The sequence below is a fragment of the Puntigrus tetrazona genome, chromosome 13, assembly GCF_018831695.1.
Source record: "Puntigrus tetrazona isolate hp1 chromosome 13, ASM1883169v1, whole genome shotgun sequence".
NCBI lineage: Eukaryota > Metazoa > Chordata > Actinopteri > Cypriniformes > Cyprinidae > Puntigrus > Puntigrus tetrazona.
The window spans coordinates 23,484,237-23,501,907 of NC_056711.1; the positions used below are offsets into that span (position 1 = coordinate 23,484,237).

Below are 17,671 nucleotides of genomic sequence, written 5' to 3' on the forward strand. Positions count from 1 at the left end.
ACCCATAATTTTTTTGTAACATAATAAATATCACTTTTGATCAATTTAGCCTGTCCTTGTTAAATAAAAGTGTTTCTTGTAAATAACTAAACAAACAAATACATAAACAGCATTTTAAAAAAATTATTATTATTGCTATTTTTTGATCAGGACTGAATGTCGCTCCTACATTTGTATACCGTTTTATTTTTATATCAAAATATAATATAAAATGCTTAAAGAATAAACACTTGCATTTCTTAAGCATCAACATGGATGAAACTCTCACACAGCGATCCTGGAACATCTTTACTGTTACTACGCTGTGCACATTTCAGTGTAATGTAAGGGAATGAGCTTTGACAAGCACTCTGAAGGATACAAAACAGATGCTGCTGTAAGGGCACCAAAGAAACCGGAGCAGCACGAGAAGCTCTCTGGGCAGTTGCATCACCCAGTTTGAACCTCTGAATTATGACTGTAATTACATGAGAGTTTCGCAGAGTTCTTTTGACTCTAATCCAGATGTGGATTATACCGCTGCTTGAACATGCAGGACTTAAGCCCTCCTGAACATTATGTCCAGTCAAGGTTGTGCCGAGGTCATCAACACAAGGTCACTCTTGTAAGGTCGCTATCTAGCGCGCTTATGTAGGCTGCAGTGTAAAGTAGAACGCACGATTGCTATTTACTTATAATAGATAGGATTTGTACTTACTTCTCTGGTTTAAGATCACGGTAGATAATGCCCAGACTATGAAGATGATCCAAAGCCAAGGCCAACTCAGCCAAATAGAACTTCACATCTTCCTCAGTAAACATTACCTAGAAAGAGAAAATGCATATCATAAATAACTAATTTTCATTTCAGTGCTTTTACAGAAATCCAAATCCCTTTAGGATTAGGGATTTGAACAAGGCCCTAACCAGAACATTTTGTCATGTAATTCGTCCCACTCAGTTTGTGCTACGGACAAAAATCATACCCCAAATCGTGCGGCTTATTTGAAGGGAGGCGTATTATTACTTTTCTTAGAAATTAGGCTTATAATTTTCACCTGGAGAAAAATGATTGGGAATCATATTTGTGGTTATGCACTTAAAATAAAAGCTGTAATAGCTGTAATAAAGCATATTCCTTTAAAGCAGAACCTGGCCAGTGATAGATCTTTAATGAAACTCCAATAACACAGCGTGTTCTTATATCTGGAAGTCCAAAAACCGCTCTTTTCCGAGCTAATTTTAATCACCGGAGATTTATTTAGACTGCGTGGAGAGCATCAGGGGACAGAAAGTGCCATATTGAGGAGAGTAGATTGGCGTAACAAGTTCCAGCCAGGAGAGCAGCAGCTGTTGCAGCCAGATGAGAGATCTGAGCACCAGTGGTAATTAATTTACGTCTCACTTCCCAGGCACTGTTCTGTGCAAAGAATCCCGATTAAATCAAGTGCATGAATATCTCGGTAAAAGTGTTCCAGTTTCTTTTTTAATTCACACTTACAGAGAGACTGATTAGTCAGAGAAAGTTGCTAGTTATGTAAAGTATAGCTGTAGTTAGCTGTAACTTAAACTAAAGGCTATTCAGAGTTTAAAACAATGATAAGAAAGTATACCAGCACCCACCCATCAGCAGCCTTGGTTTACAAAGTATCTTTCCTATTCATTTCCCCATATGGATTCAAAATGTCTTCTTATAAGACCTTCCAGGATCCAGACCAGCCGTAATGGTACAAGATTTGATCTGAACCAAAAGGCACAACTGCTGCCATCTTGTCTTTTCTGCTATACCAGTTTGAGTTTTTTTGCTATGTATATGAGGGTTGGTTTAGTACTGATTGATTGATTCTTGTCTGCATGCTTATAACATCCCTGCCGGTATAATGTAATGTTATTAGTATATTGCTTGTCATATTGTTGGATAACAATTGGATTGTGTGTGTATGAGTATGCTGGGGCCTCATTTATAAAGTGTGCATATGCTCCGATTTTTTTTTAGAAACCTTTTTTTTTATCTCTCTTATAAATTAAAAGATTTGGATGATGACTCGTGATCTTGTAAATGTTATTGACATTAATTAGGAGTCATTTACAAGGCTGAGAGCTGTAATTATTGCATTTGCATGCAAGTTCAAGATCATTTGCGATTCATTGATTTCACATCTGAAAAATATGCTTACATGCGTTTTCTGTATGTACGTTCATTTTATTAATCGCCCATATACAAATTTGAGAGATCGATTTTAAGATGGTTTCTGCACAACATTTTCTAAATCAGGCTCCTGGTGCTGATACTATTTAGTATTTTTTAAGCAAATGTAGATTTTTTTATTGTAGTGGGATACATATACATACACATATACATATATACACCTTCGGAGGGTTCTCACATGACCTCTGAAGCAGATTGATGGGTTTTTGTAACAAAAAGAAGAAATAAGAAAGTCATATACACACATTTTTGAGAACTGTTCTATAATGCAAAGCTTCAGCGTTACATAATCCTTCAGAAATCATTGCAATATAATGATTTGTTATCAATGTTGGAAACTGTTGTGCTGCTTAATATTTTTGGAACCTGTGATACTTTTTCAGGATTCTTTGATGAATAAAAAGTTAAAAGAAAAGCATTTATTAAAAATTAGAAATCTTTTGTAACAATAAAAGTCTTTAATATCACTTTTTAAAATCCATTTATTATTTAGTCTTGCTGAATAAAATTATTAATTTTGTTCTGATAAAGAAAGAAAAAACACAACCTTTTGAATGAGAATGTATATTGTTTCAAAAGGTTTCTGAAATAAAATAACATGAAAAATAAATTAATTAAATAAATGTCCTGTGAGTGATTGATTGTAGATGTGATTTAAAATTACAGCAGATAATTAATAATTGAAAAAGCCTGGGGGAGAGAAGTGATTTTAACAATTCATCCCTGATTGCATATAATCTTGTTATCCTAAAAGCAAAGTGGCCTATTTGATGTACAATGACACAAAGACCTCCACAGGCAATTAATAAAGACAACTATCTCTACGCAACCAGAATAAAGACAAAACGACGTGACTGATGAAGAGTGACGTGCGCAGTAAAACTCAGACAGGTGAAGAAAACGGGTTGTTTAGCTAAACGAATGAGCATGGCACAATGAGTCACATTAATCAATGTCTGAAGGAAACGTCTGCTCCAGATAAGTGTGGGGCTGATTTCAACGGAGAGGCCAGATACTGAAGGGGTGAAGTTTAGCTGGAGATTTTTAAACGAAATGCATCACAACCTGAGTGGGAGAGTCCCGCAGGAATAATGCCTGTAACCACGATCTAAACCCAATTTATAATGGTACATAACGCAATTTACATATTCTGAGGAAAATGTGAGCTTGTGTCATGTTGCTAGGGCGGTCTGTGTAGCTATCAAGAAGTGGTTTCTTCTGTTCTGAGAAGGTGCCTACTCACCCAAGTCTAAAGAGCTCACCCACAAGGCCCTATGATATTCGGAGGACTTTATAGAATGTAATATTATGTATTTTATCATAAAAATCACAAGTCTGGGCATTAACAATAGCACGCGTATCTTCAATAAGTTGTATGATTTGAAGTAACATTGTGCACCAAAGTTTAATATTTAGAATTATGGGTTTGTTTAAATTATAAGTATGAACGATAGCAATAATGGTGCTTGATTTAGCAAGAGCTGATTTTCATAAAGGAAAATAAAACGAAGAACATGCACGAGCTTATCTGTTGAGCTTTTCTTTTAAAATAAAATACTGCCCTTGTCATAGATAATGCATACATTTTTTTTCTTGCTCACAGCTATAAATGCTGCAGTGCTTTTAACATTCACTTTATACGTCCGTAGCTCAGGAATAGATGTCACCATTTCATGAGGAGTACACTGCAGTATATCAGTATAGCAACACGAGATGATGATGTCACATCTCAAAAGCCCAATATTATGCTTTTAAATAAACCTTGCCATTTCTCATCCAATCGCCAAGGCAACAAAGTTATTCTTGGTGGTTTGCTGCATGTACTTTTTATAGCTATAAACCACTCACTTATCGGTTTGAGAACTCTTGAACATCAGAGGCTGTAATTATGTTAAGTGTGAAGGACTATATCATTTTATTCTCAAAATAATGCCAGAAAGGTTATTCTTAGCATGGTGGACATCTTCATGTTCCTATCATAAATCTCTAAATACATTAGTTAAAATATAAATTCACAATTATTATTATACAATTATTGTCTGTATATATATATATATATATATATATATATATATATATATATATATACATATATAAATATATACAGTATGTGTGTGCTTGTGTGTGTGTGCTTAAATTACAGCAAGCACATTAGTAGGAAAACTGGCTAACAGGAAAGATCTATAAGGCGATATTTACCAGAAGTGCTCTACTGTACAATCTCATTAATTATATAGGAAAACATTACAAACGCACATACACAAATATATGACCTCGGTTTCAGTGGCTGAGAATATCTTCAGCACACTAGGGATCTATTACAAACTCTATACAACCGCCAGACACAAACTGCGCAGATCAATGTGAAACAAATTATTTCCCCTTAATCCTTCCCAGCATTGATCATTTTCAACTGATGGCCTCTGCTGCTATAATGTGCGATTCACAGCTCCGAAAGTACAGGCTTTGCTGTCAATATATCCATAATCAGATCTGCCCCCCCAAGCGCGAAGGGAACAGATCCTTGAGGGAAGTTTGGGAGATGTGATCAAACACTCCATTAAGGAGAATTACAGTGTAGTTAGTGCTAAGAGGGACCTATTACAACATCCATCAGAGAATAGATGCCAGACATGCCTTTAATTACCAAGGCATTTGGACCAAAGGACGTCTTCATTACGGTTCAGAAAATGCATCCAGATGCTCCCTCTGCTGCAGGTGGATGTTTCGGTCATTACTAAATGATCAAGTGCTTGCTGTCCATTACAGAGCAATAGCAGCTCAGCTCAATTGTATAATGAGCGGAAACAAATATATTGTTACTACTCATTTAGTAGTTACTGTCATGTTGTCCCAAACGCATATCATTCTCACCTGGAGCATCTTTTATAATAAATTTGCGCTGCATCTGCATTTTCACATATTTTAGCATGTTGCTTTTGGTTATGCGAAATATGAGAACATTATTTTTTGGAGGCTTTTGGAGGGTGACAGCAACTCTTCCCATTCACTTTCACTGGAAAAGTGAACTTAAGTAATCAGTGTAATAACACTAATAAGTATTAAATAATAATAATAAATATATTTCAGTACACATTTTAAAATAAATTTACATCATTTTGAGTATTTGGGAATTACAACAACACAAATTATGATATGAAGATGATTTTTAAATCAATTATTCCTTTTAGAATTGAGCAAGCATGGCATATTTGCCTGTTTAGCAACAGCAGAACTATTTTGACTCGAGCCGTTTCATAAAAACTGACCTCTTTTGAGAGACGCGTGAAAAGATCTCCCCCTCTGAGAAAGTCCAATATAAGGTACAGCTTTCCTTCTGTCTGAAAGGCTGAGAGGGAAAGCAACAAAGGTCACATTTAAGCAGCAATTTTCAGAAGCACAAGGGAGAAAAACCAGTAAAAAAAACGTAATTGTTACATGCCACTCAGTTTAAAAGCTACAGTCAAAAATCTCTTTTTAAATAAATAATTATTAGGTCGTATAAATCGATCACATCAGACACAACAGAAAATGTCGCATGATGTCTCATTACTGTAAAAGGCTATAGTGCTATGAAAACATCTGAGCTACTGACATTCAATGTTGTTTAGTTAGAAGCGTTGCTACATGCATTTTGTCACAGGCAGGGGGTTCAGAAACGGATGTTCCTGTGTACATGCTCTTGTTCTGTTGCTTACAGCCTCCTCTTGAGAAAATACTCACCATAGTGAAGTTTGACAATGAAGGGATGATTCACTTCTGCAAGAATGTCTCGCTCCATTTTTGATCTCACTCTGTCCCGCACTTCAGATACATAGAGACAAAATGCAGAGGCTCAGTAGTTATGATCACAAATACAATTGTGATTAAATAATGACAAAAAATGTATTTACTCTTATTCAATCCCTTGACAAAGCACAGATCATCTGATTGTGCTTCTTTGACAGCTTGAATTTTTACAATGGCGGTGTCAGTATGTAAAGAAATACTACACAAACACGTAATAGGCATCAGCATGACAGTTTTCTCAAATTTGTGCTTTTTTGTAGTTTACATTAAATGAATGGTGTGTTTAAATCATGTTGGATAGATCGTATTTACGAGCTGAACACATATGAATGCCACAACAATTCAGCAGAGCTAAATGTTTAGTTTATGAATACCATGAACTAAACTAATAACAGTATCACTTTCTGAAACCAGAATTCTGTTTTTGTGTAAAATAACAGCCAAAGCACATAATAAGTTTTCTGTTTTTAGTGCAAGCCTGGAAATATGCTTATTATGACTACTGTTATTGAAGAACATTTCATTAAAACCTTTCCTGAGAGATTAAAATACATTTTGCAATAGTTCATTGTGCACCCAGATTATATTTTAAATATTTTGAATCTATGTTTATAAGACTGTAGACATGTAGAACTCTATTTGTGCAGTAGTGTCTGTAATGTGTGCTGTAGGTGCGAAACTTTCAGGAATGTTATCTACGATGAAGGCTAATCAATATTAGTTATATCTGTCATAATGGATAGCCGAATGAAACTGACCACAATTTCAAAAAATCTGCAATATTGCATTCGCACGAATAACTTTTGATTCGAATGTTTCAATATGTTTTGACACAAATGACTTTTTTATGTTTATTGGTACAACATGGCACTGAGTTGTTAGAAAAGAAATGTTAAGTGACATTGTTTGATGAACTGATGAATTGTTTGCATCACTAGTTTTGAAATTCCAATTAAAATGCTTGAATGGCACACAGTTTTTTATTAATACTAGAATACTCTGGCAGTCTTATTGTCCTAACATAACTTCAACAATGGTGCAAAACTAACTAGAAACTATGGCAACAAACTACCAACTCAGGAAAAGTCTGTGGCACAGAAATCCATGACTAGAAGGTAAACTGGGGTGTGTTTTCTATTGTTAAATGTTTGCTGTTTAATAATTTGTCACTTATTTAAGTTGTGTGCCTGCCATCTTGTAGCTCCCAAGATCATAGCTTGGAAATGCAGATGTCTAAATGAGTATTATATTACAATGATTATTTAACATGATTATTAAGAAAAGATTGGATATGGGCAGTTAGATATAAGATACAGTAATTAGATATGCACCAGATAAAACCACATATGAATGAAAAATATCAGATCTCATTCTGTGCTTACTGTTTACATGCATGATCTCATCTGTAATATAATTTACATCATTTTATGTTATTGTAAGCTTATAGAGATGTATGTTACTTATATTAAGTCAGTGTTTGCATGAATGACCTACTCTTAGTTGATTTTATACATATATATACACACACACACACACACACACACACACACACACAATCATGGCCTGTTGGCACCCCTGAAATTTTTCTTAAAATCCCTGATTTATTTCTTAAAAAGTATTGCATTAGCACATGTTTTACTATACACATGTTATTCCCTTTGTGTGTATTGGGAAAAACCCCCAAAAAGGGTTCATTTGACATGTCAAACAAATCTTCAAAATTGGGCTGGACAAAATTATTGGCACCCTTTCAAAATTGTGGATCAATAAGAGAGTTTCAAGCATGTGATGCAAGTAACACGTGTGGGAAATATAAAAATCACACCTGAAAGCAGATAAAAAGGAGAGAAAAGTTGACTTTGTCTTTGCATTGGACAACAGAGAGGAAAAGAGAACTGTCTGACTTGAGAACCAAAATTGTGAAAAAAATATCAAGGAGGTTACAATCCATCTCCAGAGATCTAGATTTGCCTTTGTTCACAGTGCGCAACATTATCAGGAAGTTTGCAACCCATGGCACTGTAGCTAATCTCCCTGGGCATGGACAGAAGAGAAAAACTGATGAAAGGTTGCGACGCAGGATAGTCCGGATGGTGGATAAGCAGCCCCAAACAAGTTCCAAAGAAATTCAAGCTGTCCTGCAGCCTCAGGGTGCATCATTGTGAACTCTGTCGACATTTAAATACAATTAAACGCTATGGCAGGAGACCGAGGAGGACCCCACTGCTGACACGGAGACATAAAGCAAGGCTACAGTTTGCCAAAATGTACCTACAGTAAAATATGGTGGAGGTTTCAAAGATGTTTTGCTGCCTCTGGCACTGGGTGCCTTGACTGTGTGCAAGGCATCATGAAATCCGAGGATTACCAAATGATTTTGGGTCAAAATGTAGAGCCCAGTGTCAGAAAGTTGGGTTTGCGTCTGAGATCCTGGGTCTTCCAGCAGGACAATGACCCCAGACATCAAAAAGCACCCAGAAATGGATGGTAACAAAGCGCTGGTGAGTTCTGAAGTCACCAGTAATGAGTCCAGATCTAAATTCCATTGAACACCTGTGGAGAGATCTTAAAATTGTCAGGACAGACGAGCAGACCCAATTGCAGAAGAAAAATAGTTTTTGAACAAATAAGGGTCTTTGTATAATAGGGTGAAACAGCTGGCAGTCGACTCCAGCCACAATCCCAGCTGCAGAGGAGGTGAAGGATGGCTCATCAAACAGACACAATTCGATGGGACGAAGGGTGAACCAGACCCAACCGGTGGGGCGGGAAAAGGTGGCCGGTCAAAGCGGTCGCTGAGAAGCCTCCCACTGTAGCCACGTCCAGCATCCGCCTGCTAGAGGACCGAGATGGGTACTGGCACCCAAAGGTCGTCAGTGAGAGGAGAGTACTGAGCTGGGTAAAAAGTGAACTGGAGAGATGGGAGCAGAAGACAGGGAAAACAAGAAACTAACAAAATAAATGAAAAAAAAACAAAACAGCACTAACTAGACTAAAAACAGCACTAAGACTGGACAAATAAAAAAAACCTGCGCAAACTAGCCAACAGAGGTTCAGCATCCGAATGAAACTCACACCAAAGGATAGAAAACACAAGGAGATTAAGTAGGGAGGATAATTGACAGAAATGGGGTGCAGGAGTGTGAAACAATTAGGGTTAACAAGAGGGGAGGAGTTAACAGCAAAGCACATGGCGAGCTGTCGAAACAAAGGCCATGTGCTCCAGGACAATAAAACACAAGACAAACACAACAGGCCACTGCCAACCCCTGACAAAAAATGCTGTTGGGAAAAGGCGCCCTTCCAATATGAAAGACCTGGAGCAGTTTGCAAAGGAAGAGTTGTCCAAAATTCCAGTTGAGAGGTGTAAGAAGCTTACTGAAGGAACTGATTTCAGTTATTCTTTCCAAAGGGTGTGCAACCAAATATTAAGTTAAGGGTGCCATTAATTTTGTTCAGCCCATTTTTAAAGTTTTGCATTAAATTAGCTTTTTTCCCTCCCTTTTTTGTTTTGTTCCAATACACACAAAGGGAATAAAAATGTGTATAACAAGTGTTATTGCAATACCTTTGTTTGAGAAATACTTGATTTTCTGGAAAAATTTCAGGGGTGCCAACAATTTTGGCCATGACTATATATATAGAGAGACTTCACCTTTAAACCTGAAATTAACTACAAAACTGTCTAAAATCAAAAGCAGCATGTTGGACGCTTTAATCACACAGGTCTTATGTAACATCTGCAGCATTGCTGTGGTCTGACAGTGAGGTACCGCAGTTACCAATGCTGTTATCTTCATTCACACGTACGTGAAAAACTTGCACATCATCCGTCGAGAGCAAAGACTTTGAGATGTAACCATGGTTGCATCGAGTGAGTAAGTTATGTGGGTTGCGAACAGGTTGTGAAATAAACCACCACTCCAAACTGAGCATTATGAATCACTATGATAACTGTTTTGTTTTTTGTGTTTCTGTTTGTTGAATAAAAACAAGGTCATAAAAAAAGGGACAAGGAAATACTGCTTCTTAAGGCTTCAGGTTTATCTGCTTTGTTAGTTTGAGATTAATTCATTGTCTATGTTCCAGGAAAGCTACAGATATGCTGTGCGCAATAGTGAAAAAAATGTCACTCAGAAATTTTGCCTGGTTATCTGAGCGGGACCTTTTCTCCATGTTAAACAATTTGATGATTCAGATACTCCTTAAAAATAAACTAAAGAGCACTTCAGACCTCCTAGCAGCTCAGTTATGACTCACAGGTTAGATGTCATGCTGCGGTAAAATAATAACTTCAGGTTTCACATCAGTGCATATTAAAGAGAGATTGACGAATGCAAAGCGCACAAATTGTACGGTAGAAATCATAACACTGAATCATAAGCTTCGGTTTTACCTTTCAGTGTTGCTTTTTTTAAGACCTTCATGGCATAGAGTTGTCCTGTATCTGAACCTTTGATTTTTCTCACCAAGAACACCTGCAAAATAAAAAGTAGGGTCAAAAAACACATGGTCTGATGTTGATCAAACCACGTATGAACATTTTACTCCTACCAATAATTAATGTGTAAGAGCATCTGATATAGGCTATATGACGTTGGCTAGATATGAAAGCAACATGCATCGCCGCAGACAAGAATCTGAGTATCTCTTCAGAAAGCTGACGTGCAAACTGACGCAAATGAAACGTAAGGTGAGCTGCAGATGCGAAACACACTGTCATCTTCGTAAAAAGTAGAAAAATTTAATTTGCCACTTGTCTTGTTGTGCTTTGATCTTAAGCTTAGCTGATGATAAATCAAATGCAGCTCGTATCTGTTGCTTTCATTGATCTTTTTCATTGAATTTGCATGTAGCATGGGAATGGAAGACTGGATTTTTACTCGCTTTGTGAAAACACATTTGTAAAATGTAAATGGGACCAATTTAATGAATCAGATAGCCGTCCGATCAGTAAAAACACACGCGTGACCAGGTGTAAACAAGTCCTTAGTCAGTGTCCCGGGGCTTATCTGCTAAATTATACTGTGCTTTCTGCATGCAGTTTACTATTTTTTAGAACAGGCTTTTGTTTTGAGACAAGGGATAATCATTTAAAATTATGTAATGCAAATCCTGACTCTCTAAAGTTCAACTGAAGGATTTAAAATGACACCCAAAATGGTTGTACATCCGTGACCCTTGCATTAACAAAATTACATTCAAACAATGGCATATCTAGTTTTAGCAGTCGACGACTCTGCATTACAGTAACACACAGAAAAAAGTCAGACGCAGCATTTTTAAAGCTCACCTTTCCATAGGAGCCCTGACCGAGCACCTTGAGCAGCTCAAATTGTGACGGGTCTGCTTTCTCGAAGCCCTCCTTCACATGGTGGCTGATATCAAACTCCTTTAAGATGCTGTCATCCTGCAAAAGCAACAGATGGCGCGGCTCAGAGGAAAATAAACAAACGCTTTTGCCATAAAGCTGTGTGTTTAAGCATATTTGGTGATATGATGCCAGCTGGGATTTTGAATAACAGTAGTAAACAGGTCAAGGAAAAGTGTTCAGATGGTGTGATCATCATTGCCATGTTTATTTACACAAATTACTGCTCACTATACAGATTACAATACGATTCACAGGTACTCGCGTATTTCAGCAGAATTAGAAATCCTATCATTCATAAATATCTGCCCCCTTGGTACTTGGCTTTTTGTTTACCAAATATTTGGCTAATTTTGCACTAAACACAGAAAAGTAAAGCACAGCGACAGAATGAACTGCACTATAAAAGTTACATGTTTAAATATATTCAGATTTTATCATCAAAAATCATATCTTTTGGTTTAAACCTTGTTCGTCTAGGAGCAAAGTACACTTCATAGAGAAAATACAATAAACAAAACAGTTGTGTTTAAACAGTATTTTAGTTTGACATCACCGTATTATTGCGTAAAAAACAAATACTGGCTGGCTTTACTTTAAAATGTTTCAAATGTAACAGATCGTATAAATCTTCAGCAGCTAAAAATCACCCATAACAAGTATGCAGACTGCAGTTGGGCAGGGGTTGTTCTTCACTCTGATAGTCTTAGATTTGATGACATGACATCACTTTCCTGACGGCTGAAGGGTAGAACAGTTCATGCAGATTAGGATCTCGAATAATGGATTGGGTTTTTCTTTTAGAAGCGGATGCTTTGTAAATCATTTAAAGGCAGATCTAATCCCGATCTCGTCCTATGGCCCTAAGCATTTGACGCTATCATTTTGAGAAAACTTCAAGTTTTAAAGGTTCTCTATTTTCTAAATGCATTTGAACGATCCAATGTATTTTTTTTCTTTTGTGACGTCTTAATTATTTATTAAAACGTCAAGCTTGCATTCATCAGCCTCCATTTCTGAAATGGCCGCATCTCACAATCCAAACAACAATCGCTGCATGTAACCGTATCCCAGTGCTACATTTTCTTTTCTTTGCTGACAGCCTGTTATACTCAGATTTACAGTGTGTCGAATCAGCATGTTTTTTCTTGAACATGATACAGAAAATTTTGCTAAAGTCGGCAGATTTTGTCTGGGCTTTGTGAAAGGTTGTGAAATTGCAGTACGATGGCATTTGCATGTTTGTGAACATGTTCATTAACAACATATATCGGAATATTTCTGAAGACGTCTTTATCAGTTAGAAGTAGCTCCTTAAATTAAAAACTTTTACAGTGTACAAGCAGTGTCAAATATCATGTTCATGTTTAGATTTATTTTTAGTATAAAAGTAATTAGCAGGTTGTGATTTATCCAAAGTGATTTACAGTATAATTATAGTGACAGTCTACCTGGCACAAGATTAGATGCACCCTCACACACACACACACACACACACACACACACACACACACACACACACATACACTGTTCACAATCAAAATTATCATTAAAATGTATTTTATTTCTATAAATGCTTATAAGCTGTATGTGAAACACTGCTTCAAGATAAATTTATAAAACTGAATACAATACAAATTTAACAGATTTTTTTTTTTTTTTTTTTACATATGCTATGGTAAAATTCCTGTTATATATCTAATGGACATAGCGTGTTTTACATTAAAATTAACAATTAAATCAGATTTTTTTTTGTATTGAAATAACTGTTTTTATGTACATTTCTATGTACATTTTTGTACATGTTTTTGCATTATTTAAATATTATTTACCCCAGCTTGTCTTTTTCCCCTGCTTTTTTTTTAAGCGCATGTCAAAAAATGATACATATTTAAATATTTATTTTTACATTTCCGACAACCGCAGCTGCTGTTTTCATACAAGTTAAATATATGTTCAATTTTATTTAAAATCACCGAAATCTCCAATGTAATTTTATTCTGTACTGTTCCGTCAAAGCGAGCATTAGAGTAGCGAAGGGTCAGTTGTGTTCCAAATGCTGTCATCCCCCAGTAACAGCCCACTCTCACTCTCTGCGGATCTGTGCCAGGTACTCGGCGGCGAGGGTGAGCGCCTGTAGAGGGGACATTCTGGACTGCCACGCTGCAGAAATGTGCCTGCGAACTCAAACGCTGAGCACAGCTGAATGATGCACCCCGTGCTGGGACTGACACAGCTCAGAGACACAGCTTAAACCGGCTTATGGCACGCCGTGCAAACGAATAAATAAATGTGCAGCTGCGTTACATAACCAAAGTCCAGCCCGGGCTGCTCCTGTGACGTGACGATGAGTACACTGAGGATATGCAATCTTCAACCTCAGCACCGAGGCCTGATTAACAATTCTGACAGCTCCTGTTGAGCTGCGCGCATAAAAGCCAGGCCGAGCGAAAGAGCCTCATGGCGACTCATCGTGATCGTCAGCAGAATACGGTGATGAATTATAAACTCTGTTTTTGTGACAATTCTCCTTTGATCATAGGAATGGAAATGGATAGTTGTCACGTGGGGAACTAGTCCTGTATTCACGTATATATATATATACTATTATAGAATTCAATTTAACTGTACGGAAATGATTGATTTTGAATTTGTCTCTTCTAAGAAAAAAAGCCTTCCAATTGTTTTTCAGTTTTTGTTTTGCAATTTACGATTCGGCCTGAGTGGTTACGTTTTTTGAGACTCATCTAACATTCTTTGCTACTGCGATCAAAAAAGCGAACAGATACTGAATTCAATTCGTTTTGCTCAACTGAGGTTCGGTACAAACCCATTGTGAATTGTATGACATCATAATCACAGTCCTCACGTGAAGTCTTTCAAATGAAAGACGGCGTAAAAATGCAGCCTTCTAAAATAACTGCTTTTGGCCAAATTCACATTCACTGAGTGACAGTGCGTTTAAACAAGAGTGTGTTCAATACCAAAATTCAATTTAATAGATGATGGTGGTAACACTATTTTATGCTCTCTTAACTAGTTGCTTATTAGCATGCATATTACTAGAATCGTACTTAAGCACACGTTAATGCTTTATTCTGCATGACCTTATTCTGCATCCTTATTCCTAACCAATATCTAAACTTTACTAATAATTAGTGCAGCATATTACAATTTATTGAGTTATTAAAGTGAATGCGTTCTCTATGTGTTTTACACACTATTTATGTGTAATCTCTGTATGTTTGTTTTTTTAAAATTAAACTTTTGCATGTAAATAGAAAAAATACATCAAACTGAAGGATTAACTTATTCTCAAATGCTTATATTATACTGTTTGTTTTTATTTATTAAGTCAGTGTTTGGGTGGCTGTGATGGATGTAAATCCATTTAATATATAATGGATTTGTAATGTTATTTAATTATAATGTTGTTATAATTTGATTTATTTATTTTCAGGCCACTTCTAAGTTTTTCAAATTAGGTTGCAGTGACAATAAATTACGAAATGCAATATTTAGGCCACGTGTAATTACTTTATATTATGCTTACGTTATGCCACTTTAGCTTAGCTAATTTCATACTCTACTGCAATTAAGTATCCCATATGGTTTGTGTGTGTAAGATACAGAATTTATACATATAACTTTTTAAATGACTCACTTACTAGGTTCTATTTAATTACTAAAATGCTTTAAAGCCCAAACTCTGATGTTATTTTCAGCAGAAACGCACTTACTGCACATGCAACTATGGCTAATTTTGGAAAGACGTGAAAATTAAAAATGATATGAATAAATCACATATAAATTCTCAGTGGGACCAGCTCTAGATAGAGATGGTAAACACGGTAGATCAGAACCCTGTCTGAACACATCACTGGATATCAACAGCGTGAGAAAGTGAGCTGGTTTGACCCGCATTTCAGATCGGACGGCCTGCTTGATGTCTTAGAAACAAAAAAGGGCAAATAAGGTGAAAGGTAACATTTTTATTATATAAATTGGGTGCTAAATCAACACCAGACAGCGCGTGCAGATAAACAACACTTTCATGCAAGCACAGTTTATTTTTAGTGAATATGTTTTTCTTTAATTCTCCCACGATTCTAGTGCGAAAAGTCTATTTACATTTTACTGCGGAAGACTGCGGCAGGACTGCTGCGATAGTGCTGCAATCTAAAGATGGATCTTGAAATACAACACTGTGCAGTATAGTAATATCATAGATGCTCTACACCTGCCTACACACTAGACAAGGTTCTGTCTGTGCGTGAGAGCTCACGATCTGCCACGAAGAAGCGCGTAAACTAAATAAGAAAAGTCCCACAGCACAAGCGTCGCATTATGACATCGCTACAACAAGCCATGAATCTAAATACAAATACCCAGTAATCGCTGACTGCTCGTCGCAGTTCAAATTTGATAAATTTTAATCAAAATTCCAGTCCTTTGTGAAGCAAAGCTGAGCGCTGCGATGATTTTTCCACAAGTAAAGGGAGTTTTTTTGCACAGCTCAATCCGAAAGGCCTAAAACTCCTAAACCTCTGTACAGCGTGGCGTGGTGACTCACTGCTTTCATAAATTAGCGACAAAAGCTTTTAGTTGAATGTTAATTTCAATTGTTACTGTAGAGTACAAATAAAAATCCCATTTATTGTTCCTAGTGAAAAACTACATTGCCCATGCTTCTGCACAGGAACGGCCGACAGTCAGAGAATCGTGATAAGCTAATTCCACCAAAACCTGAAAAAAGCACTTTTTGCACTATTTTGACTAGAATTAAATGCATTAATATACCCCCGGTTTCACAGTCAAGGTTTAAGCCTGGTCCTACATAGACTAAAATGTAAATCTGAGCTGTATGAACTGAAAGAAACATGCACTGGCTGATCTTAAAACGTGTCATTGCCTTTGATTTGTTTAAAGATGGCACAAATGTAATGCTTTTTTCTAAGACATGTATGTAGAAATTACTTAAATGGCCTAATCCTGGTTTAGGCTAAACCCTGTCTATGAAACCAGGCCATTAACTAGATTTCTATCTTTTAAGCCTTTAGTGCATGAGCTTGAGTCTTCGATGTACAATGGAGTTGTTTAGTTATTTGTCATCCACCGGGAGAAAATTATATATGAAAAGTACCATAGCAGTCTAACTCTTGGCTGTAATCAAAATAATAATTAAATATATAATAAATTCAGCATAGATAACATTGTACTGTAGAATGTGCAGTTAATATGTTCACATAATCCTGGAAACATTTGACACATTTCTACAAACTAACCTCAATTCTTTTAAAACAATTAGCACAGCTATACAAACATTCATATTTTAGTTCAATTTCACTTCAATATAAAGTAGCCACGGCATTGTTTTCAGTCAACGCATTTGTGTAGAATCATAATAAAATCTATAATGTCTTTGTAAATCTGACACGTGACAGCATTACATAACCTGATACGGAAACAGATCCCTGTATAGAAATTAATACCTGGACTTTAGCTTAGATTTGACTTCAGCTCTCTTGCGTAAGTAGATTAGCCATATGATGAATCGTTAATAAACTTAACATGCATCAAATTATAGATGAAACCACATGTAACCCAGAATGATGAGCGCAGAATTACATGGCTTACTTTGCAAAAAAAGATTACTGAAATCTGTTATATATATATATATATATATATATATATATATATATATATATATATATATATATATATATATATAATTTGTATTTTTTTTTAATTTTTGTCAGACCAATATACGTGCCTAGTACAACAACAAGGAGAGAAAAAAAAATCTAAATTGTCCTTTGTAAGCAAACTAATATTCATTTGTGACCTTTATATTCTCCTCTCGTTCTCTATTCATGTCTCTATTTCTTCAATTCTGTAAACACGGATAAAGTTGTTATTACCACAGCAGAACGATGTTGTTTGTTTTATGCAAAAATATAACTTTATTTATGCTATCTTTGTGAACTATGAGGAATTGTAGGTTTCATAATGACTCTGATAAACTAATGGACAAAGCTAGTTATCGAAAGCTAGTTATTACCCTCATGCACATCTGAACTTGTAGTTGCCATTCTTCTCCTTTTTTAACCTCAGGTAAAGCAAAATAATTCAAGCACTCAGAGACAAATATTTGACTATACGCTTGCTTATGCCTATGCTATCTGTGTATACAAACTTACTGACACCGAAGAGATGATATTTTAGGTGTTTTTAGCTGAAATGGTCTGATGGGAACCACGTGAGGCACATCAGAGATTGATCCTTTTCCTGATTGCTTAATATCCTCTCAGGTGCCTGGCACA

The 17,671-nt window shown here is 36.2% G+C and overlaps 1 protein-coding gene across 1 annotated transcript in view; it reads right to left on the reverse strand.

The window, feature by feature from the left end:
- rps6ka2 (ribosomal protein S6 kinase, polypeptide 2) overlaps positions 1 to 17,671 on the reverse strand; it is a 39,904-nt gene that overhangs the window by 18,448 nt on the left and 3,785 nt on the right. The window contains exons 2-6 of the mRNA XM_043256259.1: positions 11,271 to 11,387; positions 10,374 to 10,455; positions 5,912 to 5,992; positions 5,458 to 5,537; positions 698 to 804 (exon numbers count right to left, since the gene is read on the reverse strand). Of these exons, the coding sequence (XP_043112194.1) occupies positions 698 to 804; positions 5,458 to 5,537; positions 5,912 to 5,992; positions 10,374 to 10,455; positions 11,271 to 11,387 (467 nt within the window). The remainder of the gene's footprint in view (positions 1 to 697; positions 805 to 5,457; positions 5,538 to 5,911; positions 5,993 to 10,373; positions 10,456 to 11,270; positions 11,388 to 17,671) is intronic.